The following is a 25,873-nucleotide window of genomic DNA, read 5'->3' on the forward strand; positions in this document are numbered from 1 at the left end:
CCAAGCTTGACAGAATTTCATCTCGAGATACCATGAATGTTTATGGTTTGTATTCTGTGAGAGAATGAGAGAGAGTACGTTTTTGGAAATTGATCCATAATATAGGATATGTTATTACTTTTAGTAATAAAACATTACCCAGGGAAGAGAACAGAGGGAACTCTAGGTTGTTACCACAATGTGAATCTCCCTTTTCTGCCTAAATATCTGGAGTTTTCTGAAGAGAAGCCCTTGGTGGAAATCATAACATAGAGTTGAGTTGGATTCCAGGCTAGTGCAGAATAGGATTGTAGTACATCTATTATTGTCTTCACATTGCCAGTGGCAAAACATTGCTTCCTGTCTTGAAAGACTCACTTAAAGAAAGAGGAGGTCAAAATAAAATGTGAGACACATTTTGCATCAAACAGCTTTATAGAGAACACATTTTGTGAATGTCAGCAGTAGAAAATTAAAATCTCATTGTGCTAGAAAAATGTGAATGTGTAAATAGGATATTGGAATACTGCATATTGAACAGCACTTAAAAAAGAATGGTGTTTTAGACACCTGATTATATTTAAAAATAATAAAACAGATTAACCCACAAAATGCCCTATTCCCACAGTCATATTCCGTCTCAGGTACAGTTATAACACACTTCCATCATCTTTCTTCAATCTTCTTCATTTCCCTAAGTGTCACCTAAACTTGCTGCATTCTATACAATTTACATTTTTATACTGTCTTCATCACTATGGTACCTGAGCACCTCGATGTGATCTCTTAAACAGTTGCTGTGTCCTCCTAGAGGTACCTCCAAGAAAAGCTCTCTGTCGCGTAGGCCTCTTTCTTTGGTGTCATTATGGACATTCTGGGTTCTATGAGTTTACCATTTCCTTGATGTAGATTTGGGGGGAAGGCTGAAAGTATGTTTTCTTAAGACCATGATGTTAAAGGGCCTTTTGTGCTCCTACTATTTACTAGCTAGCTGAGTTAATGTATTATCTGTCTCTAAGCTTTTAATGCTGCTGTGTTGCCACTGTATTAATTTGTTGGGCCATCTAGATCTTTGCATAAGGGTGTTTTTCAATTTAAATAAATGAATAAATATCACTTTGAGCTTTAATCTAACCCAGTATTTGAAAGCTGGCAGGATGGCTTCCATTTTTGATGAGTGATAAATCTGACTACGAAGGAAAAAAGGATTTTTCAGCACTGGGATTGTATTATGTGTTAGTTGATTATACGCACCAGGCCTCGTTTATGTACATCAACTCTAGTGCACTTAGCAATTTACCAAAATTGTGTAGCTGCAAATGTCACTAGGACTGCATGGCTTTGTAGGTCCTGTGCACCTTTTGCTCTCTTTGGGTCAGATGAAGTTATGACTCATCCCAATAAACTTGAATGTAATTAGATTTACTGGAAAGCTAACAATAAGAAGGACTTTAATTTATGCATCAGTTGCCTGATTAAGTTAGAGCTGCTTGAACAATGGGGCGGGCGTTACGGGGGAAGTTTCCCTGTGGAAAATTGATCTTTCATCCAAAAAAATACCTGAACATCAAATATTTTCAACCAAAAGTGAAAGTTTCCATCAAGAAAATCAAAACTGAACCCTTTTGCCATGATGTTAATTTCAGGGTGGTGGTCATTTTTATTGCCACAGTGCTTAATAGGTAAGGTCACCAGATAACAAGTGTGGTTAGGGCATAATAGGTACCTACATAAGACAAAGCTCTGAATATTAGGACATCTGGTCACCCTACTTATGGCAGTCCTAGTCCCATTGGACTACCTCTTCCAAGGCAAACTTTTCCATGGAAAAGCCAGTTTATTTTGCATTGAGCAAAAAGTCCAATTCTCCATCCAAAAACAATTTTGATGGAAAACAATGGCTAGAGCTTTTGAAGCAAATTTGGTACTCAGAAAAGGATCTGGATTGACAACCTTGAAGAACATCATCTTCTAACCGCAGAACCAATACAACACTGGCAGCAGCAGAGCCGGCTTCCTCCCATCCACCACCAATGTGTTTTAGGCCTGGCCTGGCCAAACCAACTCTGTTCCATTGCCTGTATTATTCTTGCCCTCTCCGCACAGACTGCCAGCTGCAGTGCCAACTCACCCCAACCACAGTTTGTATTTTTTGTAACACTGAATTCTTTATCCTGTAGGTTGCACCTCTCCAGCTCCAGTACTCTCACATCCAGCAGCAACACTGTCTGACAGGACTATACATGGTCCATGATGAGAGAGCACAAGGCTGGGAGAGAGCACAAGACTGTCCCCTGAGCAGGAGCTCTGCCTTCTTCATAGCGGTGGGCCAGGAGTGGAGCCCGCCCCTTGCTGTGGCAGCACAGGGGCCGGTGCAGGTGCCCCTCCACCTACCCTACAGCAGCCATGGGGGAGCAAGAGTCCCCCCACAAGACCTACCCTTCAGGGCCAGGGGACAGACCCCTGGCTGCCCTGCAGCAGTAGGGGCTGGAGCCTCCTGGCAGCTCCAGCAGCCCCAGCTGGGCCAGAGTCCCATAGGAAGAAGGTTGGGACTGCAGCAGCCCTGGACATTCAGGGCTGTACTGGGGCAGAAGCTTTGGACCTCCCTTCATCTGGCAAATTCTCTTGCTTGGGAGCTGTCAGGTCTCAACCGTGCTGGACAAGCGAGGTGCAATCTGTACTCCATTCTTTTGGATTTTCTCCATCCTCCTTATTTCTGAAGAATTAAAGGTGAGAGAGGTGGGTTTGGTTTCCTGTACACTGTTTGTTAAAAGGGGCACAATTCAAGATGATCTCCCAGTTGCCCTCATTAGGGGTAGGGGAAATAGGTTTCAAATCCAATTGTACTGAGGAGAAGTCGTCCAGTTCTCTCAAACATAGAGGTAGTGGGAAAGCCCTTCATAGGATGCAGAAATTTAATATCTGATGTATGTAGTATCTGACACTTAATCCCACAGATGTAGGGGCAGATGAAGTCAAAGCAGATGTGCAGTACCATGAAATGAAAGCTAGTGGACCAGGATCTTGTTCCTAAAGGGAGGATACAGACAAAAGATTGGACCCATGGTTGTGCAAGTTGTTTCCCAGAATTTAAAGTGTGTAGCTGCCTCCATTTTGTCCAGCAGAAAGCTCATAGGGGTGGAACAGTTTTAATTTTGTTTCCATGTTGACATTCTGACTGAGATTTCAAAGGAAGTTCAGCATCTAATTTACACTGTAATCCTTTTGCCGTTGGACATCTAATTATCTCAGGCTCCACTGAAAATCCCAGGCTAAATCACTACCACAGCCAGACGGATGTTGCCTTATGCTGTCTGCCACCCAGCTCCTCCCAGCCTGCTCTTGTCACATACCTGTCTCACCACAAGACAGCCAACACAACCCTCCCCACCACCACGCTTCTCAGAAGTGCCTGTCTTCATCGCAAAGTGTTGAAATGCAGCCAGTGTTTTAAACACCAAAATATGGGCTCATCACCAACCCCTCCAGTCCCCACAAAGTGAAACTGGCTGGACTCAGTCATTGTGAATGCCAGCAAATTGGTGGGAAAGAGGGAGATTACGTTGAAATGAGAGATAGTTTATACCTATTAATGTCAAAGAGTCAGACTCTAACTGAAAAAGGTTAGTGATGGACAGACAACATCTTTCTACTGAGACTGCAGTATGCCCATGCTGCCTTTCCTAAACCAACCTGATTTAACAAAGAGAAGGTTAAGGCATGATTTAATCATATCTTGTAAGTGCCTACTTTGGAATAAAAAAAATTGTACACGGGTTCTTCTGTTGAGCAGGCAAAGGTCTGGCAAGAGCCAATGGCTGGCCGTTGAAACTAACCAGATGCAGACTGTAAATAAGGCACAATCTTTTAACACTGAGAGGCTGTGTCTACACGTGCCCCAAACTTCGAAATGGCCATGCAAATGGCCATTTCGAAGTTTACTAATGAAGCGCTGAAATGCATATTCAGCGCTTCATTAGCATGCGGGCGGCAGCGGTGCTTCGAAATTGATGAGCCTTGCAGCCGCGCAGCGCATCCAGACGGGGCTCCTTTTCGAAAGGGCCCCGCCTACTTCGAAGTACCCTTATTCCCATGAGCTCATGGGAATAAGGGGACTTCGAAGAAGGTGGCGTCCTTTCAAAAAGGAGCCCCGTCTGGACGCGCCGCGCAGCGGCAAGGCTCGTCAATTTCGAAGCGCCGCTGCCGCCCGCATGCTAATGAACCGCTGAATATGCATTTCAGCGCTTCATTAGTAAACTTCGAAATGGCCATTTGCATGCCATTTCAAAGTTTGGGGCACGTGTAGACATAGCCAGAGTAACCTATGGAACAATTCGGGATGAAGTGGATTTTCCATCACTGGCAATTTTTAAAATCAACATGGGATCTTCAGCTAAAAGAGAGGTTCTAGTTCAAACAGGGATTGTTTAGGGGGAAATTCTACAGCCTCTGTTATACAGAAGGTCAGACTAGATGATCACACAGATCATCTGCAAGCAATTGGAAGGTGGTAAGGTGCTAGGGAACAGCCAGCATGGTTTTGTTAAAAACAGATCATGTCAAACCAATCTAATAGCTTTCTTTGATACAATAACGAGTCTTGTGGATAAGGGAGAAGCGGTGGATGTGGTATACCTAGACTTCAGTAAAGCATTTGACACGGTCTCACATAATATACTTATCAATAAACTAAGCAAATACAACTTAGATGGGGCTACTATAAGGTGGGTGAGCAACTGGCTGGATAACCATACCCAGAGAGTAGTTGTTAATGGTTTTCAATCCTGCTGGAAAAGTATAACTAGTGCGGTTCCGCAGGGGTCTGTGTTAGGACCGGTTCTATTCAATATCTTCATTAACGATTTAGACATTGACATAGAAAGTACACTTACTAAGTTTGAAGATGATACCAAGCTGGGAGGGGTTGCAACTTCTTTGGAGGATAGGGTCATAATTCAAAAGGATCTGGATAAACTGGAGAAATGGGCTGAGGTAAACAAGATGAAGTTTAATAAGGACAAATGCAAAGTGCTCCACTTAGGAAGGAACAATCAGTGTCACACATACAGAATGGGAAAGGACTGCCTAGGAATGAGTACAGCAGAAAGGGATCTAGGAGTTATAGTGGACCACAAGCTAAATATGAGTCAACAGTGTGATGCTGTTACGAAAAAGGCAAACATGATTCTAGGATGCATTAACAGGTGTGCTGTGAACAAGACATGAGAAGTCATTCTCCCGCTCTACTCTGCGCTGGTTAGGCCTCAGCTGGAGTATTGTGTCCAGTTCTGGGCACTGCAGTTCAGGAAGGATGTGGAGAAATTGGAGAGGGTCCAGAGGAGAGCAACGAGAATGATCAAAGGTCTAGAGAACATGACCTATGAAGAAAGGCTGAAAGAATTGGGCTTGTTTAGTTTGGAAAAGAGAAGACTGAGGGGGGACATGATAGCAGTTTTCAGATATCTAAAAGGGTGTCATAAGGCAAAGGGAGGGAACTTGTTCTTCCTTGCCTCTGAGGATAGAACAAGAGGCAATGGACTGAAATTGCAGCAGGGGAGGTTCAGGTTGGACATTAGGAAAAAGTTCCTAACTGTCGGGGTGATCAAACACTGGAAAGAATTGCCAAGGGAGGTGGTAGAATCTCCACCACTGGAGATATTTAAGAAGAGGTTAGATAGGTGGCTTTCAGGAATGGTCTAGAAAGTGCTTGGTCCTGCCATGAGGGCAGGGGGCTGGACTCGACGGCCTCTCGAGGTCCCTTCCAGTCCTACTCTTCTATGATTCTATGATTCTATCTTTACTGGCATTAAAAGCTAGGAACTGCAGCCTGCTAATCCCAGCTGAGTTCTCCCAACATGAGACTTCAGAAAGGTGCTGCTTCGAGCTGAGGTTTTCCTTGGGGCTTTCTCTTCAGCTTCCTCCAGGAGGGAGAGGTAAAACCTGACTTCATGCTCAGTCATATGACCTGGGTGAGAGGATAGGGAAAATGGAGAGGAATCAAGTATTAGGCACACATCCACGCACAATTACTATGTCTTTGACAGGCCCTGATGTTGCATATCCATACATTCACCTGAGACAGGGAGCCCGCATTGGGAAAGCATCACGCTGCACACAAAAACTAGCTGAACAAGTCACGCAGCAGCCTCACTTCACACAGCATGGTGTGTCAAAGCTGACAGGATGAGAAACACACAGTGCCATGCATGAGCTACGAAGTCTGAAGATAATATTTGTAATTACAATTAGCGCCACAGAGCTTTCTTTCAGCTGCTAGCTCGCGGAGATGTGAACTTGTCACTGATGCAGTCAGTGAGGAGAGAAGAAATTATATGTGAGATGCATACATTTGTGCCACTAGCTCGGTGTGGGGGGAGCACTAAAATTTTATGTGTGGGGGGGGCACACCAAGAATTTGATAAGTGGTCAAGGGCCACATTTTTCCATGATATGAATGGAGGAAGTGTGGGGCCTGAGCTGGAGGCTGGGTGCAGACAGGAGGTTGGGGCAGGAGATCAGGCTATAGAAGGGGCTGGAGGGTCTGAGAGGGAGTTTGGATGAAGAATGGAGTCATGACCTGGGGCAGAGGATTGTGACGTAGGAGCAGGTGCAGGGTCTAGGACTGGGTATGGGTGCAGGAGAGAATCTGGACCTGTAGGAGGGGTCTAGGAGGAGGCTCATGGCCTGGCAAGGAGTTGTGACCTGGTGCGGGTGGTTAGGGTGCAGGTGTGGAGGTGCAGAGGGTTTGGGATGCATGAGGCAGGGATGTAGGAGAGGGAGAAGAGTGTAGGGGAAGGGTGAGGGACTGGGATGCAAGAGGCAGGCTCTTGCCAGGAGGCATTTACCTCTGTGGTTCCTGGCCAGCAGCCTAGGGGGTCCCTCCGGCAAGCTCCCTGCCTTCCACCTCCCAGCATGCCATTCAGAGTGGCCAGCTGCAGGAACTATGTGCTTCCCTGACTGCCTCCAGGAGCAGGGGGGGGAGAGGCTTCTCACACTGCCCCTGCCCACAGCACAATCTTACAACTCCCATTGGCCAGTTTCCAAGATTGTGCTGAGAAGTGGGACAGCACACAAAGCCTCTCCTCTCCCTGGCCAACTCCTGCCAGCACTTAGAGGAGCACATCGACTCCACAGCCAGGCTGCTCTGAGTGGTGTGTGTGCTGGGGGAGGCAGGGAGTCTGCCCAAGGTTCCCGCTGGGCTGTGGGCCAGATCTGGTGGCTTGATGGGCCGTATTTTGTCCATCCTGGTGCAAGCTCAACCCTGAGAAACAAATTTCTGCTGCCTGACTTTAGACCTCTCTCTCCAATTACATGGACCACAAGCTTCTCCTGTAATATAAGTGGGATTTAAGATGTTGATTTTGACCTTATAAATTCCTAAATAGTTGAGGATCCAGCTACTGCGAGCGTGCCTTTCTGCACGGCTGTTCCCATTGTTATGATTAGCCCAGGCAGCTGAGCTAGCACTTCTTTGGCCTGAAAGGTGGGGGTTAGGAGAGGATGCTACTGGTCGGGCAATTCACATGAAAGGTCTTCACCAAAAATCCATTGTCTCTCAAAGCCCAGGTTTGTTGACTTTCAAGTTGTGTCACAAAGATCCATCTGATTATTGTGGGCCTTTAGTAAGAGTGTGGGAAGAGGGATGGGACAACTGGATGAAGAGATGGGCTCTTGGATGCCTGGATGGAAAGAGCTGACATAGTGTCTGTAGACTCTTTTATCCTCTTATCTTCTGCATTCAACATTTCTGTAAATAGCACCCTGAGCTAGGGATTGGTCCTCTGTAAATGAATAAATAACATCAAACCTAAATGTTTTGCAGCTTGTTGTTACCATAGGCTTTGCTGAGGAAGGCAGAACTCATCAGGAAAGGCTTCCTGACCTCTGCCAGTAAACTATTCCACGCTCCATTTAGCGTATCACCCCAAACTTGCCATCTTAATCCCCTCAAACCCCATGTTTATTTTCCAGAATCCCATTTCTCAATGGCTCATGTACATTGCAATACCAGCAGACACTCACCCAGCAAATTCTGGTGCTGGAGATTGAGCCTGTACTGATGGAAGAGCATTTCCCTCATAGGTTTGCTGTCATAAACTCTCATGATGCTGTAGAGGTAGCATTTCTGGCCTCGCTTCAAGTCCTGTCAGAGCAAGGGAGCACATGGCAGTTCAACAAACTGGACTAAATTTACCTCTATCTCTAAACTTATTTCAAACTGTAACAAGGGGATTTAGGTCTATTGTTCTAGGGCAGGGGATTTTATTAAATAATGCAGTAATTATGTAGTACCCAGAGGCACTGAGACCTCATCTGAGGTGAGTGAAATCTCTGCTCTACAGCCTCAGCTGAGTGCTAGTTGGCCTTTAGCTCATGTGGTAGAGTACAGTGTTTTAGACCCTATACTCACAGGTTCTATCCATAGGGCTGGCAACCTGGGTCTGTTGGTGTTACAACTAAAACTGTGGAAGAAACCTTTACAGACAAGTTTAAATTGCAACTTCTTTAACCATTTAAATGCACTCGGGAACTAGGTTGTAAGAATGGAGAGCACCCTCTGAGAAAGGAACTCTCAAACTGTGAGTAGGGACTCCTAGGTGGGTCTCAACCCCATTTCATTTGGGCCACCAAGGCCAGTGTTGGACTTGCTGGGCCCAAGCCCAACCCCCACTGCTCAGGGCTAAGGTTACATGCCCACCTTCCAGCTCAAGCTTTGGACTCCCTCAACCTCCTCCCGCAGCCCACAGCAGCAAGGCTTGGGCTTCGGTCCCACTCCTGTAATAATAACTGTGTAAGAACATAAGAATGGCCATTACTGGGTTAGACCAAGGGTCCATCTAGCCCATCATCCCATCTACTGACAGTGGTCAGTGCCAGGTGCCCCAGAGGAAGTGGACCAAAGACAATGATCAAGCGACTTGTCTCCTGCCATCCATCTCCAGCATCTGACAAACAGAGGCCAGGGACACCATTCCTACCCCCTGGAGAACAGGCTTTTACGGACCTAACCTCTTCTTTGAACTCTCTTATAGTCCTAGTCTTCACAGCCTCCTCTGGCAAGGAGTTCCACAGGTTGACTGTGTGCTGTGTGAAAAAGAACCTTCTTTTATTATTTTTAAACCTGCGGAAGCAACAAGGCGTTGGGTGGCACCTTATAGACTAACAGAAATGTATGAGCATAAGCTTTCGTGGGCAAAGACCCACTTCGTCAGATGCAGGTCATCTGCATCTGACGAAGTGAGTCTTTCCCCATGAAAGCTTATGCTCATACATTTCTGTTAGTCTATAAGGTGCCACAGGACCCCTCATTGCTTTTGCAGATCCAGACTAACATGGCTACCCCTCTGATAGTTTTAAACCTGTTACCCATTAATTTCACTTGGGGTTTGTCTACACTACCACCCTACTTCAAAGGAAGGATGGTAATTAGGGTGTTGGGAGTTTACTCAGCATATGCAGCATTTCATTAAGCAAATTCCCCCCTGCGGCAACTTCGAAGTTTTAAACTGCCGGTACTCGAAGCCGGTACTTCGACGGTACTTAAACTTGCCAGTACTTCAAAGTGCCAGGGCAGCTTCGAAGTCCCTTTACTCCTCACTTCGAAGTACTGAAGGTTAGCTGTAGCTAGATGCAAGCCAATACTTCAAAGTTTAACACTTTAAAGTTGCCACGGTGGGAATTTCCTTAATGAAGTGCTGCATATGCAGCACAGCACTTCATTAGTAAACTTCCAACACCCTAATTACCATCCTTCCTTCGAAGGAGGGTGGTAGTATAGACAAGCCCATGGTGTCCTCTAGTTCTTATATTATGGGAACAAGTACATAACTTTTCTTTATTCACCCTCTCCACACTGCTCATGATTTTATATACTTCTGTCATATCTGCCTTCAGTCTCCTCTTCTCTTGCCTCTGGATTAAGCTATATGGGGTAAAAAACAAGGGCAATGTCCTGCTAGGAGTCTACGACAGGCCACCTACCCAGATGGAAGAGGTGGATGAGGCTTTTTTAAACAACTAGCAAAATCATCCAGGGCCCAGGATTTGGTGGTGATGGGGGACTTCACCTATCCAGATATATGTTGGGAAGCTAACACAGTGGGGCACAGACTATCCAATAAGTTCTTGGATTGCTTTGGAGACAACTTTTTATTTCAGAAGGTTGAAAAAGCTACCAGTGGGGAAGCTGTCCTAGATTTGATTTTAACAAATAGGGAGGAACTGATTGAGAATCTGAAAGTAGAAGGCAGCTTGGGTGAAAGTGATCATGAAATCACAGAGTTCACAGTTTTAAGGAAGGGTAGAAGGGAGAACAGCAAAATAGAGACAATGGATTTTAGGAAGGACAATTTTGGTAAACTCAGAGAGCTGGTTGGTAGGTTCCCATAGGAAGCAAGACTGAGGGGAAAAACAACTGAGGAGAGTTGGCAGTTTTTCAAAGGGACGTTATTAAGGCCCCAAAAGCAAGCTATTCCTCTGCGTAGGAAAGATAGAAAATATGGCAAAAGACCACTTTGGCTTAACCAGGAGATCTTGCATGATCTCAAAATAAAAAAAGAATCATATAAAAATGGAAACTAGGACAAATTACGAAGGATGAATATAGGCAAACACCACAGGCATGCAGGGGCAAGATTAGCAAGTCAAAGGCACAAAATGAGCTCAAATTAGCTACGGGCATAAAAGGAAACAAGAAGACTTTTTATAAATACATTTAAAGCAAGAGGAAGACCAAGGATAGGGTAGGTCCATTGCTCAGTGAGGAGGGAGAAACAGTAATGGGAAACTTGGAGATGGCAGAAATGCTTAATGACTTCTTTGTTTTGGTCTTCACTGAGAAGTCTGAAGAAGGAATGCCTAATATTGTGAATGCTAGTGTGAAAGGGGTAGGTTTAAAAGGCAAGCTGTAGGGGGGGATGGATAGCTCAGTGGTTTGAGCATTAGCCTGCTAAGTCTAGGGTGGTGAGCTCAATCCTTAAGAAGGCCATTTAGGGATTGGGGCAAATAGAAGTCAGGAGTGGTGCTTGGTCCTGCCAAGAGAGCAGGAGGTTATGCTAGATGACCTCCCAAGGTCCCATCCAGTCCTACGAGGTGTGCATTTCTATTATATGTTCTGAAAAAAGAACAAGTTAAAAATCACTGAGGAAAGTTAGATGTCTACAGGTCACCAGGGCCTGATGAAATGTGTCCTAGAATACTCAAGGAGCTGAGGGAGGAGGTATCTGAGCCATTAGCCGTCATCGTCAGAAAATCATGGAAGATTGGAGAGATTCCAGAAGACTGGAAAAAGGCAAATATAGTGCCCATCTATAAAAAGGGAAATAAGAACAACACAGGAAACTACAGGCCAGTCAGTGTAACTTCTGTGCCAGGAAAGATAATGGAACAAGTAACTAAGGAAATCATCTGCAAACACTTGGAAGGTGCTAAGTTCATAGGGAACAGCCAGCATGGATCTGCAAAGAACAAATCACATCAAACCAACCTGATAGCTTTCTTTGATAGGATAACTAGCCTTGTGGATAAGGGAGAAGCATTGGATGCAGTACACCTAGATTTTAGTATGGCAGTTGATACAGCCTTGCATGATATTCTTATGAATAAAGTAGACAAATACAACTTAGATGGGGCTACTATAAGGTGGGTGCAAAACTGGCTGGATAACTATACTAAGAGAGTAGTTATTAATGGTTCTCAATCCTGCTGGAAAGGTATAACAAGACCATTCTTCCAGACTCCAAAACACCATGTAGAAGCATGGCCCCTGGGGCGGCTTCCGGAAGGAAGTTCTTCTTCTGGAGGCCCCTTCTTCCCAAAAATTTTTATCATCCTTCCAGAAGCCCGCCTGGGGGCCGCGCTTCTAGCCGGCATTTTGGAGTCCAGCAGAACAGTCTTCCAGACTCCAAATCATGTGACATTATGCTAATGAGGCACAGGGAATTTGCATCCACACCTCATTAGCATCTTTTGCTCTGTGTGTTAGCATGCCACTTCCAAAGGAAGTGGCCTGTGTAGAAACGGCCACAGAAAAAATGGATCAAAAAGAGTGAGCTACTCTTTCGAAAGACCAGCATCCACACAGCCCCCAGGCTTTTGAAAGAACAGGCCAGGGATTGAAAAATCAGGCCCCATGAGGACAGCTCTTTTGAAAGAAGGGCCCTGCATAGTGTCTACACACATTTTCTTTCAAAAGCCGCTTTTAAGGCACTCTTCCTGAAATGGAAAAGGAAGAGTGATTTTGACAGTACAGCATTCTTCCTATTTACTTTCAAAAGAATACTTTGTGCATAGCCTCTCCATTGGATGTATCAAAAGAGCCTGCTTCTTTTGAAAAATCTTTTGAAAGAACTTGTTAGCGTAGACACAGCCCTTGAGTCTCAGAACATTTGTGGTCCCTAGCATTCTTTTCATTACTACTGCCTGCTCAATAGCCTTGAATTAGTTCCCTGGAAGCACTCCAGATGAAGGTTAAATGAATGACATGAACTGGTGCCAAGATGACACCGTCATCTAAAGAATGAGAAAGGGCTGTCATATAGCTCAAATAAGGCAGTATTTAGCTTGTCTATCTATTAGCTAAGGGACATTTTTGTTTCTTTTAAGCAAAAGAGTTAATTGAGATCCCAGTGCTGTGAGTGAAATACAGAGAAAACTGAACTAGGCTTGCTATCTGTCAGTTACCTTCAGTAAGTAGGTCTTCTGAGCAGATGGAGGAACTTGAATGCATGAAACTTTTGGAGAACAACAGGGACTAGAATTCCTCTTCCAATTTTCACCCATCTTTACCCGACCTCTCAAAAGACAGGTTCACAAAACATGAGACAAAAACAAACTTTATATCAATAATTAATCACAATGTTTCATATATCCAGTATGATTCCTTGGAGCTGGTGGGGAGGAGGGGAAACAGAACTAAACTTCCAGACCCATGTGGAATGCACTCTGGTTGGAGGCCCTGGAACAAAACATAAATCAGAATTGTAAATGGATCACTGTGCCTACCTGGAATGAATTCTGGGTACACCCATGGGAAGGGAAGAACCAAATCCAGAATTCTGTCTATCTTTTCCCTGTGCAAAGTCTTTGCTCTCCTAACTATTAAAATGGACCTTGGAAATCACACATACTTCACACTCCATGGTGCTAAAATGGAGGTACTTCCTTTCCTTCTTCACTCACTGTAGATGGCTGGTGCTAGGGTTTAAGATAAATATATAGTGATTTACCAAGACAATATGTAGCTAATCCCTACCCCAAAAGACTTGCATCCTAGGGAACAGATTCCAAAACCCTTACTCACATTAGGTAGCATGTTATTGCACAAGAAGTCCGAAGGAAGGCAACTGTGAGGAAGGTGCTATTCAGTCTCAGTGAGCCTATTAAAATTGTATGGTAAATTGGGTACGGCGTGATGCAATAGAAGGAGAAATGACACAGGACAAGCTAGTAAGGCTGCTTGCTTTCTATTTTGGATCACTGAGCTACAAGCTTTTAAAACGTTATTATCTAACTTTAGAAGGGCAGCATGTGTGTAGGAGTCAGCACTGGAGAGATCAAAGCAGTAAGTGAGTTTTGAGGAGAAATATGAAGGAAAGGGAGGATTGATGCTATGCAGGATTTAAAAGGTATTTCAGGCATAGGGCAAGGCGCAGCAATTAAATCTTTCCTGAAATCACAGCCTGTTTCAAGCAAGGTGGTCTGTGCCCCTGGTGAAATCAAAGATCCCAGGGCACATTCTAATATGCATATGAAGGATAACCCTGATTAACATTCTCCCCTCCTCCCCTTTTAGGAAAACTGCTTTGGATATCGACAGCTAAGTGTGCTGTTGCTCAATGCACAGTGCCTGCTGCATTTGTCCACACCATTAGTGAGTTGTGAGCATTTAGTTTACAATGCTATGCACTGAATTACCCAGAATATGAACGGACTTACATATAAAGCAAATTCTATTCAGCTCTGACTCACCCCTGGAAATACAGCCTTGCTTTTCCACAGAGCACACTGTTAATATAAAATTCAGTTTCTCTCCAGGAACTGTCACTTTCATTCTGTTGACTAATATCCTAGCAACAGAGAGAGGGAGAGGGAAAGAGTTACAAAGAGCTCTGGGAATTTGGCTAGATGCCTCAACCAACCTCCAACCAGCAACCTGCAGATTCTTTACAATGACCCACATCCTTGCTGTGCAGTGATGGGTCTGACCATTCCAGTTCTCCCAGGCTACCATCGAGAGTAAATAGGACCTGTGATTCTCCCTTACTTAGATGCATTTGAAAGTCTCTCCTGCTACCTCAGTAAAAGCACATTTTTTGATCAGTCTGAAAGAATATTAATGGAAAACTTTTGTATGTTTCTCCTAGGTCTATTCTCTGTTACCTCTGCCTCTATAGAGTGGTCTGTCTTTGTTTCTCATACTATGGGTATGTACCATTACCCAGTATGCCTGCATGGTGTTGTGCTGCTGGAAGGGCTGGTCTTCATAATGAAGCCATTCTCCCTAGCTCTTTGCACACAAGTGTTTTTATAATCCCAAAGGAATGACTAAGCAAACACTTCATTTAGCTGTTCTGGGAGCACCCACGTCACTGGGGCTCCGGCTACCCTTGCATTCCTCTTTCGAAAGAGGCATGCAAATTAGGGAAATCGAAAATGTAAATAAGGCACATATTTGCATATCTGACACCTCATTTGCATATTCTTCTTTCAAAAGAAGAAAAGGAGCATAGATGTGGCTCTTTCGAAAGTAAACCCCATCTTCAAAAGAACCCTTATTCCCATAAAAAAGGGAAGACGGTTCTTTTGAAGATAGGCTTACTTTTGAAAGAGCCACATCTACGCTGCTTTTCTCCTTTCAAAAGAAGAATATGCAAATGAGATATCAGATATGCAAATATGCACCTCATTTGCATTTCTGATTTCTCTCATTTGCATGCCTCTTTCGAAAGAGGAACGCAAGTGTAGACACAGCCACTGGGGCCACTGCTAGGGCCTGCCAGGGTTGCTGGGGCCCACCAGGGCAGCTGGGGCCTGTCAGAGTCACTGGGGCCCACCGGAGCCTGCCCGGACTGCCATAGCGGTCAGAGCTGCTGGGGGTCCTTAAGGACACCAGAGAGGCCAGAGCCACTGGGAACCACTAGAATCAGAGCTTCTGGGGCCACCGAGACTGGGGCTGGAGCCACTGATGCCCTCTAGAGCAGCTGGAGCTACTCGGGGGGCCACCAGGGTTGCCAGAGCCAGAGCTGCTGGGGCCTGCTGGAGTGTCCGGAGAGGCTAGACCTGTCGCCACTGAGGCTGCTGCTATGCACTTGTCTGGGGTGTGTGCATGGAGCAGACAGATGGCACTCCCTGCACGTGGCTCTAGGAGGGCCCCCAGGCCTGAAATTGCCACACTGTGGTGTCCCGTTTGCCACACGTGGCAAGTGGCGAACGTATTAGACACCATGGCTTTAGGGAATAATTTTCCCTTGACTTAGTGACCATGAGTCTATATTTGTACAAAGAGAGGGGTAGAGGAGTACATTTCAACCCCTTTCATAAATATTTGGGGTTTAAAGAAATTCATGAACTCAGACGCTTCAATCGCATGGTGTGATTCAGAGTAATTCATGGATGCTGGAAGTATTTACTGCACATGAGAGTGTTAAAACAAGGTTTAAGTACAGAGTGCAGCATGAGGAGATGCCTGTACATTAATGGAGCTTGAAAGGGTTCTCATCTCTGACCTGTACCACTGCTTCATCAATAGAGCCAAGCCCTGTCCTGAGGCGAATGTCTTCAGCTGATGGCATAAAAAATAAAGTTTCCACGTTTCCTCCGTTCTAGGCTCCTGTCCTGCAAAACACACAGACACCTCTCTCTCTATGCTCCCTTACTGCATCCTCCCTTGGACAATGATATTACAGTATTCCACAATGATGGGCCCACATATTACATGTAACTGTTGTGTTTGGGACCAGAACCGTAGCCCATTTTTATTAGGGCCATCCTTCCTACTTTACCCCAGCTTTTGAAGGGAGTTTATCTGTTTTTATCTCATTTCTCAGTGGACTCTTCAGATTCAGGTGTATTTCTGAAAGGCTTTGCTAAACAAGCCGAGGGGACTTAAAATAATATTGTTGTCAGAATTGGTCCTCATCCATCTTTGTTTCAGGAAAAGAGAGAAAGATTTGAAAAAGATTTCATGATAACTGTTGGAGCTAGCTTCATTTGCCAAAGGGAGCAGCTATCCATGCCAAAGCTGCCCTAATAAATATCTCAAGGATACAGTTTCTATCTTACACCCCAGTGAAAACAAAGAAGGGGAAAAAAAGAGCATCTGCAATATAATATTTACTAATCTCTTGGTTTACTATGCCTCTTTCTGCATGTCCCTCTGTCTCTCAGTCTTTTTATTATATTTTCTTTCTATCTATGCATATGCACTTAACAAATATATACACATGCCTGCTGTTGTCTTCCTTATGCATGTATCATCCTCCTCTTCACACATTTCTTACTTTTTCTGTGTATCACTGGGGCGAGGGAGGACTGAAGACATGGGATCCGATTCTAATCCCAACCACACTTGTGCAAATCCATAGTAACCCCAATGGATTAATGGAATGACTCTGATACTTGTCCCAGTCTAATGAAGATCAGCATCTAGCCACACCACGCCTCACTAGAGTTGCGTTTGGCCTGCTGTGGGTCAGAATTAGCCAAGTGATACTCATTAATGTTAACTAGTATCCATAGAGGAGTCCTCCTTTGTCATGCTGATAGTGTTTCTTTCCCTGGGTTGGTCCCCTTTCTTTAGTATCCTCTTACTCCATTTTACCACTCTCCTGCCGTTATTATTTTACCACTGCACCTATTTTCTTCCTCTTCTGCCCTTCATTAGTTCCTCTCACTGAAACTAGAATATAAAAGTGTCATCTAGGCATCTCCAACAGCATCTGCACAGCACACCTGCCAACCGGGTGGGGAGGAGGCAAAGAGGGTAGCTGTGCTGGGCCCCTTTGAAACGCCACGGCCATGCTGCTGCATCGCTCATGAGGCTCTCACTGGAAAGGGGAGCCCAGAACCAGGAGCTGAGCGGCACTAAGGGCTGAGTGCCCTAGGCCCCTCCCCTTCTGGTCTTGTCCCCACCCCTTCTGGGGCATGAAGCCAGCCCCTCCACACCTTGCCCTGGGGCCCACCATAGTGGCTGTTGGCCCTGGTGCTGCACAGCAAAGTCTCAGTGAGCTGCTTCTGAAAGGTGCTATTATGGCTGAATGATTCACTCCCACCTACCCTCTTGGAACTGGAGGTACCAACTTACAAAGCAAGATTAAGAGAACTAAAAATGTAGTTTGTCTAAATACATTGGGGGGAAGGCAAGAAGAGGAGATACTTTTCTTTATGTATCTGAAGTGTGTGAATACCACTGATGGAGTCTTATTTAGAATGGAGGGCTATAACTAGGAAGAATAGGAGAGAATTAGGGAGGAAAATATTTAGGCTGAATGACAGGACAAAATTTCTGACACTGGTGTCTATTAGCATCCCAAAAGGAAAAGGAGCAAACTCTGTCCCTGAAGACACTCAAAACTTCATTGGACACAGGAGTAGAAGTGTGGCCGCAAGTCTACAAAGACTGGTGTTTAGTCTGCATAAGCATTGGGGTAACATCTTCCATGGGAGCTAAGCACACAACTGGCTTAAGTTCTTTTGAAAATTCCAACTAGTATCTTTTGCATTGGTAGGTGCCTAAATACCTTTAAAAACCTGGTCCTAAATTTCCATTGAAAATGGCATGTGGGCTCCCAAGTCACTGAGATGCTTCTAACCCTTTCACACAACATAATGTCATAAATACCTAGTCATGAGTCATGTTCATGATGGAAACATCTACCATCTATGGAGATCAAGTATGACGTAAAGATGTCTTTTGTCCCCTCTGTTATATGGACAATCAATCCCTGTCTACTTCCAAAATTTAGGGTCAGACAGATTCGTATGTTGAAGATACAGTTAAGTACTCTGACAATGGCATTGAGAATGAAACTCAGAGGTCTCTGGAGGAAATTTTACAGTGATCCATTGGTCTATTTCAGAGAAACACTTTGCAGAAAAGTAAGACGGAAGTTTAATAAAAACTGCAGAGAGCTCAGGTATTCTAATATTCTGCTGGGATTGAGAATGAGTGGGGGACTAGTCTTCAACAGAAATCTGTGCATGCCCTTATTGCCTATAGCAAAGTTATTAGCCTATAAAGCTGTATGCATAATTCATTTTGAATAACAGAGTAAATTAATTTAACCTCTTCGTCCCTTCCTGAATTGTCCTCATACAGACTGTAATTTTCCTTAATCTATTTGTTAAACAGAATCAGTGCATAGTTCAGTCCTGAAGAGTTCATTGCAGGTATTTGGTATTTGATTTTTGAGATGTTTGGAATGGTGATTGAGAACACATGGTACATTTCTGGTTCTTGATTGCACGCGTATAACTCACAGAATCAAGTTTCTAGTTCCCCGAGTAATGATAACGGTTCTCTTTCTTTGACTATTTTGCAATGCTAGTTGTAAATTCACTGCATCAGCAAAAGCTCCCAGCAGTGTTCATTGGCTAGAATATTGCTGGGAAAACAGTCCAAGTGAATTCATTAAAAATCAGAATGATATATTCACAGGAGCAGAGATGACATTCTGCCAGGCTGAAATTAAACCTAAAACCCATAATCCACAAGACAGTTTACCCAGCAAGGACTGAACCCAGGCCATCCTGCTGGTGTGTGCTGGACTTGGCTGGATTTTGTGTGTGTTGGTGCAGGAAGCATGAGGTTCTGAAGATTTCTGGGGAGAGGAAGGGGGTCAAAAATCAAATTTGAAAAAATGTGTTCCACTGCTATAACTTCAACATGGTCTATGAATCATTTTCTCCCAGGGTGAAACAGAAATGTAATCTCCATATTTGTATAACCATACGGTTTTCTTTTCCTTATCAATGGACCTCAACTACCCCTTGAGTAGGACCAATATTTTCTGGATTCATTGGAGAAATATCACCTTTTGGTTCGTGCAATTTATATATTTTGTAAACACAAATTAGAGGAGAGTTAGTTTTCTAGGCTCTGAGCCTGAAAGAGTGCCCATCAGGAGTGATAACACTCATTTATAAAAACAAGAAGTCCTGTGACACCTTATAGACTAACAGATATTTTGGAGCATAAGTTTTCATGGGCAAAGACCTGCTTTGTGAGACGCATCTGACAAAGAGGGTCTTTGCCCATGAAAGCTTATGCTCCAAAATATCTGTTAGTCTATAAGGTGCCACAAGACTTCTCATTGTTTTTGAAGGTACAGACTAAATCGGCTACCCCTCTGATACTCATTTTTAAATTATTCTGTTACTTTTCCTTTTAATCTTTTTTTTTGTCTTTGTTTTTGGTCCAGCATAAGTGGGAGGGTTCTGACTGCAACAAGAAATTATCATTCAACTGCAAACCCAAATTTGACCCCACTGGAAAAGGAAGTCTATGCTGATGTTGAAATCTAACCACTTTTGCTGCACTCAGAACGTTGTTCAACTACAGTCAATCTATGACTCTTTCATACGGTAAAAATCAAGGGGTCAGTTTAAGACACCCAGAATATTCACACCTGCGCTGCAGATAGAAGCGTACTAGCGCAGTACTAGAAATCAAAAAGTGACTCTCTTGTAGACTGCATTCAAAACACTGTAAAAAGGGTGCTATAAAATATGTTCTGATTTGATCTGAATGGCTTGATGAAATCAGCATACTATTGGGCTTTTCCACAGGGGTTTCAAAAATATTCATGAGAGCTCTTTAATTATTAAATAATTACAAATCATTTTACTCATTTCACCAATTAATCATACCAATTCATCCATTTTAAATCCTGGAAATTCTCCTTTTTTGTAATGTCAGATAAATCCAGATTGTTTTCAATTTTTAAGTAGGCAAATGGCTAGTTCATTGAACTTTAATATAACCAAAAAAAGAGAAGTACAAATCACATGCAACAGTCACATGTATATCATTATACACAGACATGATATGTAGCCTTATGAACTGCATGGGACAGCATTTTGTTAAATGAAACAAAACTTGTTACCATGGCTATGATATGTTAAAATGACTAAAGATCATACATTTCTGTGGTCTAGGTAAACAAACAACTTCACTTCATTTTTCTGAATTATAAGTTACTGTATTGCTTTTTTACTCATTAATTTCAAGCTTTCATTGTAATTGTGTCCCTCCCCAAGGCAAATGGGTGAAGGTTTTCATAATAAATATGGAACTCTACATCTCCTGTGCTAATATGAACCATGTTCATAGGAGCTGAAACCTGACCTGTATCCAGGGGGTGATGGGTGAGTTATCTAATCTGAGTCAGTGAGCTCAGTTGTGTCCCTGAGAGTGCTACCACAATTAGCAGGTATTTAGCACTTTTTTAAAATGTGGGCACGGCAGAAGTATGAAGACCTCAAACAGAAGGCACACCTAGTGCACTAGTATTACCCTAGAGTAATGTTATGTGGTACTTGTTATCCATTAATCTCAGAGCATTTTATCAAGCATGGGATGGCGGCAGCGGGTGTGGGAGTTGCCCCAGTTTACAGGTGGGCAAAAATGTGATGCAGTGAGGTGAAATAGCTGAAGTGGATGATCACACTCAGAACAGTTCTTTGCTTAGTGTGCTTACTAGAGAGCAGTGTCCTGAAGAGGATGCTGTGACTGAAAGAGTGACACAGGTCCAGAGCTGATCATGAGAAGGGAGCGGTGGCAGGCAACTAACCAGCCAGAAGGAGGCTCCCTGCTGAGGAAAACAAGCTAGTTCCTAGATCAACCAGCAGGAGGCACCATGGCAGTGAGTTGACCTGGTTACAGACACCCAGGGACACTGATGGGGCAGGGGAGCAGGGAACCCTGGGATCCAGCAATTCAAAAGGTCCCAGGGCTCACTGCCACCACTGCTGCTGCAGCAATGGCTGGGAGCTCCAGGCCCTTCAAATCAACAATGGAGTCCCAAGCAGAGCAGGCTGGGCAGCGCTGAAGGGCTGACAGGGGTGGACCAGGGCAAGGTTTCCCCTTCCAGAAGCCTAAAGCCACCCCCCTCACCTTGCCCAGGGGCCAGCAGCTGTGTCTGCAGTCCTGCAGGCACCTGTCCCTCCCGTTCATTTTACAGGGCACCTAGAGAGCTAGCTCAGGCTTTGTGCGTCCCTGTGATGTTCACGTGATTTTCTAGGCCTGTACAAGTTAGGTGCTGTGATGATCAGCATTGCAACACCTAAGTCCCTTCGTGGATCCCACCCTAGGTTCCTATCTGCATCCTTAGAAACCTTATTACCTTTAAAATTCAGGCCTTTACTCATATTGGTGGAGCAGGCTTGAGAAACCAGCTGTATGCTGTAGCTATTCTATGAGCAAAGGCCTTTAGTATCCAGACAATAAATCCTATACCCTCCAGGAGCACTGACTGTGGTAAAGATAATTGTTTTTTTTATTATTGCCTTTCCATGAGAATATGAATTATCCTGTCTGGAGACTGTGACACTGAGCCATTATTATTTTATTTGTAACTTATATTACAGTAGCGCCCAGATGCCCTAACAAGAGACAGTGTCTCATTGTACTAGGTGCTTTATAAACCCAGAGGAAGACATGGCTCCCAACCAAAGAGTTTATAGTCTGATTGATAAGCTTGGTAGTTGGCCTAATGAAGGAGCTATGATATTATGGAGACGTGACCTAACTGGTTGTGGTATTTTCCTCAGCTTTGTTACTATATCACCTTCTCTGTTTTGAAATGTCTTCACTGTTTGTTCTTGTGTAGCAGTGCACAACGGGGCTGAAGGTGGCAGAGGATTTTTCCTCCACGGAAGATTTATCTGACTGGTGTTTGTGGCAGTTATACTTGTAGACAGTTTGGAGAGAAATGGGAAGCATTACAGTTGAATGCCGCCCTACCCAACCATCCCATCTATGGGACAGTACCATGCTAGGGTTTTAGATGTGTTTTTTAATCAACCAGCCAAAGTGATGGTCTACAAAACTGGGAGATCTGTCGGTGAGATTGGGTTAATGGTTGCTTCTGTAGGCAAACTGATGTTTCAGAGGTCTTCCTTCTTCCTACAATGTTGATGCACAATAAAAGTCTGGTTTCCTCAGTGAACCACACACAATTATGTCTCTTATTTGTGCATGGAACTACCACAGCACACAAGCAAATTAGGTCAAAGGTAGGCACAAATGGGCATTTAGACTGATAAATGGTTACTTGCATGCACACAATTACATGCACACCCAAATCTTCAATTTAAATGACTTTCTTTTTGCTTTTCCAGTTCATTTGCTTGTGCAAGTACCTGATTCCACATAGGTTTGTGCTTTCAGATGCAGGATTCTGAATAGATGCCATTTTTGGATAATCTCGTGGAAAGCCTTTTTTTGTCTGATTAGTATTTTTGTACTGTCCAAAGAATAGATCACTACTGCAGCAAAATGCCACAGATTTTGAGTAAAAAGTCCAGAGCGGTCCACATGTGACCTAAATCAAGGACACCTTTTGCTTATTGCTGTAGAGATGAAAATGACCCCAATAACTGTCCCCACTTTGATCTGGTAGGAAACATGTAAACTCTGAACTCTTCTGTCTCGGGCAGGGAAGTGGTTTCAGCAGTCATGCTGAAAAAAAAAAGAATTCAGGTTACTTCAGCTTCAAAACCACTAAAATAGACCGCAGAGCCCTCAGCAGCTTTGGAAATAGCCTTCACCTCAAGAGACACTAACAATTTTCTCCTTGTCTCTAGATAATGACTAATACACAGGCAGAAACACACAAGGAGGTAATAAAATACCCTGTGAAGGTGTTGAGGGTACTGCTACAGTTTTCTCAGTGAAACAGGTGTTTGAGCACTGATATGTTATATCTGCCAGTATCTTATTTGTGAAGGTGGCACACTGGAAAATGGCAAAAAGTAGAAAATAACACTTTCCAATTAGTAATAATTCGTACTGGCACTGATAGCAGAACACCTGCTGGACACGTGTGAAGAGGCTAATTATAAAGGGGATGGTGTTAACACAGAGAAAAGTAGCTTCGACAAAGCATTGGCAGACAAGGTGGAAATAAAAATGGACACAAGGAAGGATCCTTTCGGAGGAAAAGGGTAATTGCAAAGGGCCTGGGGGGAAATCTAACTTTTTCATTGCTAGTGCAGAGTTTCTTTGTTCATCATCTTGTGGATCAACAGGAAATGACATTCTGAGTTACAGGTGTAGCCACTGGTGGGTCATGGCCCACCCACTTGGAACCTAGGCTTACCCCCCACACTAGGGAACCACAGCCAATGGGAGCTGCAGGGATAGCACACAGAGCTGCCTGTCTGCATCTCTGCATAGGAACTGGAGCGGGGCGTGCTGCTGCATCCAGGAGCTGCTTGAGGTAAGCACCACCCAAAGACTGCACCTCTGACCTCCCCCTGTGCTCTAATTCCCTGCCCCAGCCCTGATCCCCATTCCATCTTCCAAATCCTTTGATCCCAGCCTGGACAACCTTCCTGCACCCAAACCCTTCATTACCAGCCCCCCACCTAAGCCTGCACCCCAAGCCACAGCCCTCACCCCCTGTCACATCCCAACAACCCACTACCTCAGCCTGAACACCCTCCCACAACCTGAATTCCTCATTTCTGGCCTCAACCCCACTGCCTGCACCTCAATCCGCTGAAAATGAGGGAGGAAAGAGAAAGCGACAGAGGGAGGGAGTAAGCAATGAATGGGGGTGGAGGGGGTAGGGTCTCAGAGAAGAGGCAGGGTAGGAGCAAGGCAAAGGTGTTCAGTTTGGTGTGACTAGAAAGTTAACAACCCTCATTATTGGTTTTAGGCTAATGGCCAAACAAAGTCAAGGCCCCATTGCTAGACACTATAAAAGCAAACAAAACAAGCCAGCCTTTGCCCAGAAGGGCTTTTGTGTTCACTTCAAATTATCCAGTTTCCTGGCACAAATATGCATGGAGAGGGTATTTCAAAGTATACATGCCAGAAGTGCTTGTCTATTCATCCACTCGAACAATACCATGTAACATAGACAGGCTAAACAGGGACTGCAGAGCTAAAGCAGGGAAGCTAGCCCCTTGTGGCTGAGGAGTACATTAGAAATACTTAGATAGATGGAGTAGAGATTAACCAGCCACGCAGACTCTACAGTGAGGGAAGAACCCTGGTTGGGTAGACAGAGAGAATGCCTGTGCATATAAACCAAGTGGTGATCACAGACAGATTGTGTGGGTGTAGTGTAGGTGTGGGTAGTGGGATCAACTGGTGGTTGCAGCCAGATCACATGGGAAGCCTAGATATCTGCAAAGTAAGGAAATTGACTTCCTGGACCAATGGCTGAGAGGAGACCAAGACCAAGGAGCTAGGAGCAAGAATCTTCCAGTACACGAATGCTGCTTTACCAGCTTTACACCACCTTTATTGCAACAGAGAAATGTCAGTGATTTAATTTTTAATATCATAGTCAACGGTCAGAAAACACGGAGAATATCTGCGTATAAAACGTATCTCCATCACACTTTGTGCTGCTTCTTCAGTCTTCCCCTCCTCCTCATGATCTCCCTTTTAAATCAAGCACAAATCACCTTGAGGGTGTACAGACCTAGGCTTCATACCAGCAGCTTTTCTAAATACTGCCTGGATAAAACCCGTGGCCTGTGTAAAACAAGAAAAGATGATCAGTACGAGTGGCCTTTGAGTACAAAAGGTCAATTTCATTATTTTAGACCCATGTAAAAGCAATCAACAACTATACTTCAAAGCAGAAAAGGCATTTCTGAGACAGCTAGCAGAGAAACTCAGACTCTGCATTAATAAATTCAAGCTAAATATTGCCAGTTAGTATCTAGTTATCTCTGTATGTACACCAGTGGCAACTGAAAAGGTCTACTCTATTCTGAGTTTCAGGAACACTCACCACATATTATTATATGCTGATATCCTAAAAAAGTCCTTTAACGTAGGCCAAGCTGTTTCAATAATAAAGGCTACATCTAAGAAAGGATAGAAAAATGATGTAGGTAATAAATATTTTAGTAGGCAAACCCAAAAATTAAGCCTATGCTTCGTATAATTTCCAGGAGCATGTGACTTATTGTGTGTCTCAGGCTGCATCTACACAACGAGATAAATTTGAGTTTCAAGGCTTAGTTCGATATTAAAATGTGACTTTATTCACATGTAATACTGTTAACTCAATTTATTGAGCCATAATGCCGACTACAGAATATCGATATTACAGGACAGATATAGCTTCTATCTTGAATTTAAAATCTCAGATCAAGGCTAGTGTGGAAGTACCATGTCCTAAATTCAAATCTGTTAGCCTCCAGAAGGGTGCGTCTATTCCTATCTGCTATTAGGAATATGGGGATTTCGAAGTTGCCGGGGTCCTTTCGAAAAGGAGCCCTGTCTGGACGAGCCACGCAGCAGCGAGCCACGTCAATTTCGAAGTGCTGCGGCAGCCCGCATGCTAATGAGGCACTGAATATGTATTTCAGCACTTCATTAGTAAACTTTCCATGGCCATTTCGAAGTTTTGGGCTAGTGTAAACACATCCTAAGGGAAGAAGGATTCTTTCGAAGATGGGTTTACTTTCGAAAGAGCAGTGTCTACAGTGGCTTTCTTCTTTCGAAAGAAGGGCTTTCGAAATTAGAATATGCAAATGAGGAGTCAAATATGCAAATTTATACCTTATTTGCTTTTCAATTTGCCTACCTCTTTTGAAAGAGGAATGCAAGTGTAGACACAACCAAAGTGTCCCATATATATCCAACAAAGCTACATGGTGACCCTCCAAATATGGCTGCTTTGTTGTGCACTTCTATGAGGTGTGCAGGAAG

The 25,873-nt window shown here is 44.0% G+C and overlaps 1 protein-coding gene across 1 annotated transcript; it reads right to left on the minus strand.

Annotated features, from left to right (window-relative positions):
• Positions 1 to 5,717: 5,717 nt before the first annotated feature.
• On the minus strand, positions 5,718 to 12,759 carry FAM216B (family with sequence similarity 216 member B). The gene is made up of 3 exons (XM_074982845.1): positions 12,661 to 12,759; positions 8,002 to 8,122; positions 5,718 to 5,944 (listed from the first exon to the last, which is right to left on the minus strand). The coding sequence occupies exons 1-3, from the start codon at positions 12,757 to 12,759 to the stop codon at positions 5,793 to 5,795; spliced, it is 372 nt and encodes a 123-aa protein (XP_074838946.1). The 3' UTR covers positions 5,718 to 5,792.
• Positions 12,760 to 25,873: the final 13,114 nt, after the last annotated feature.

Source organism: Carettochelys insculpta, chromosome 1 (assembly GCF_033958435.1).
Source record: "Carettochelys insculpta isolate YL-2023 chromosome 1, ASM3395843v1, whole genome shotgun sequence".
Taxonomy (NCBI): Eukaryota; Metazoa; Chordata; order Testudines; family Carettochelyidae; genus Carettochelys; species Carettochelys insculpta.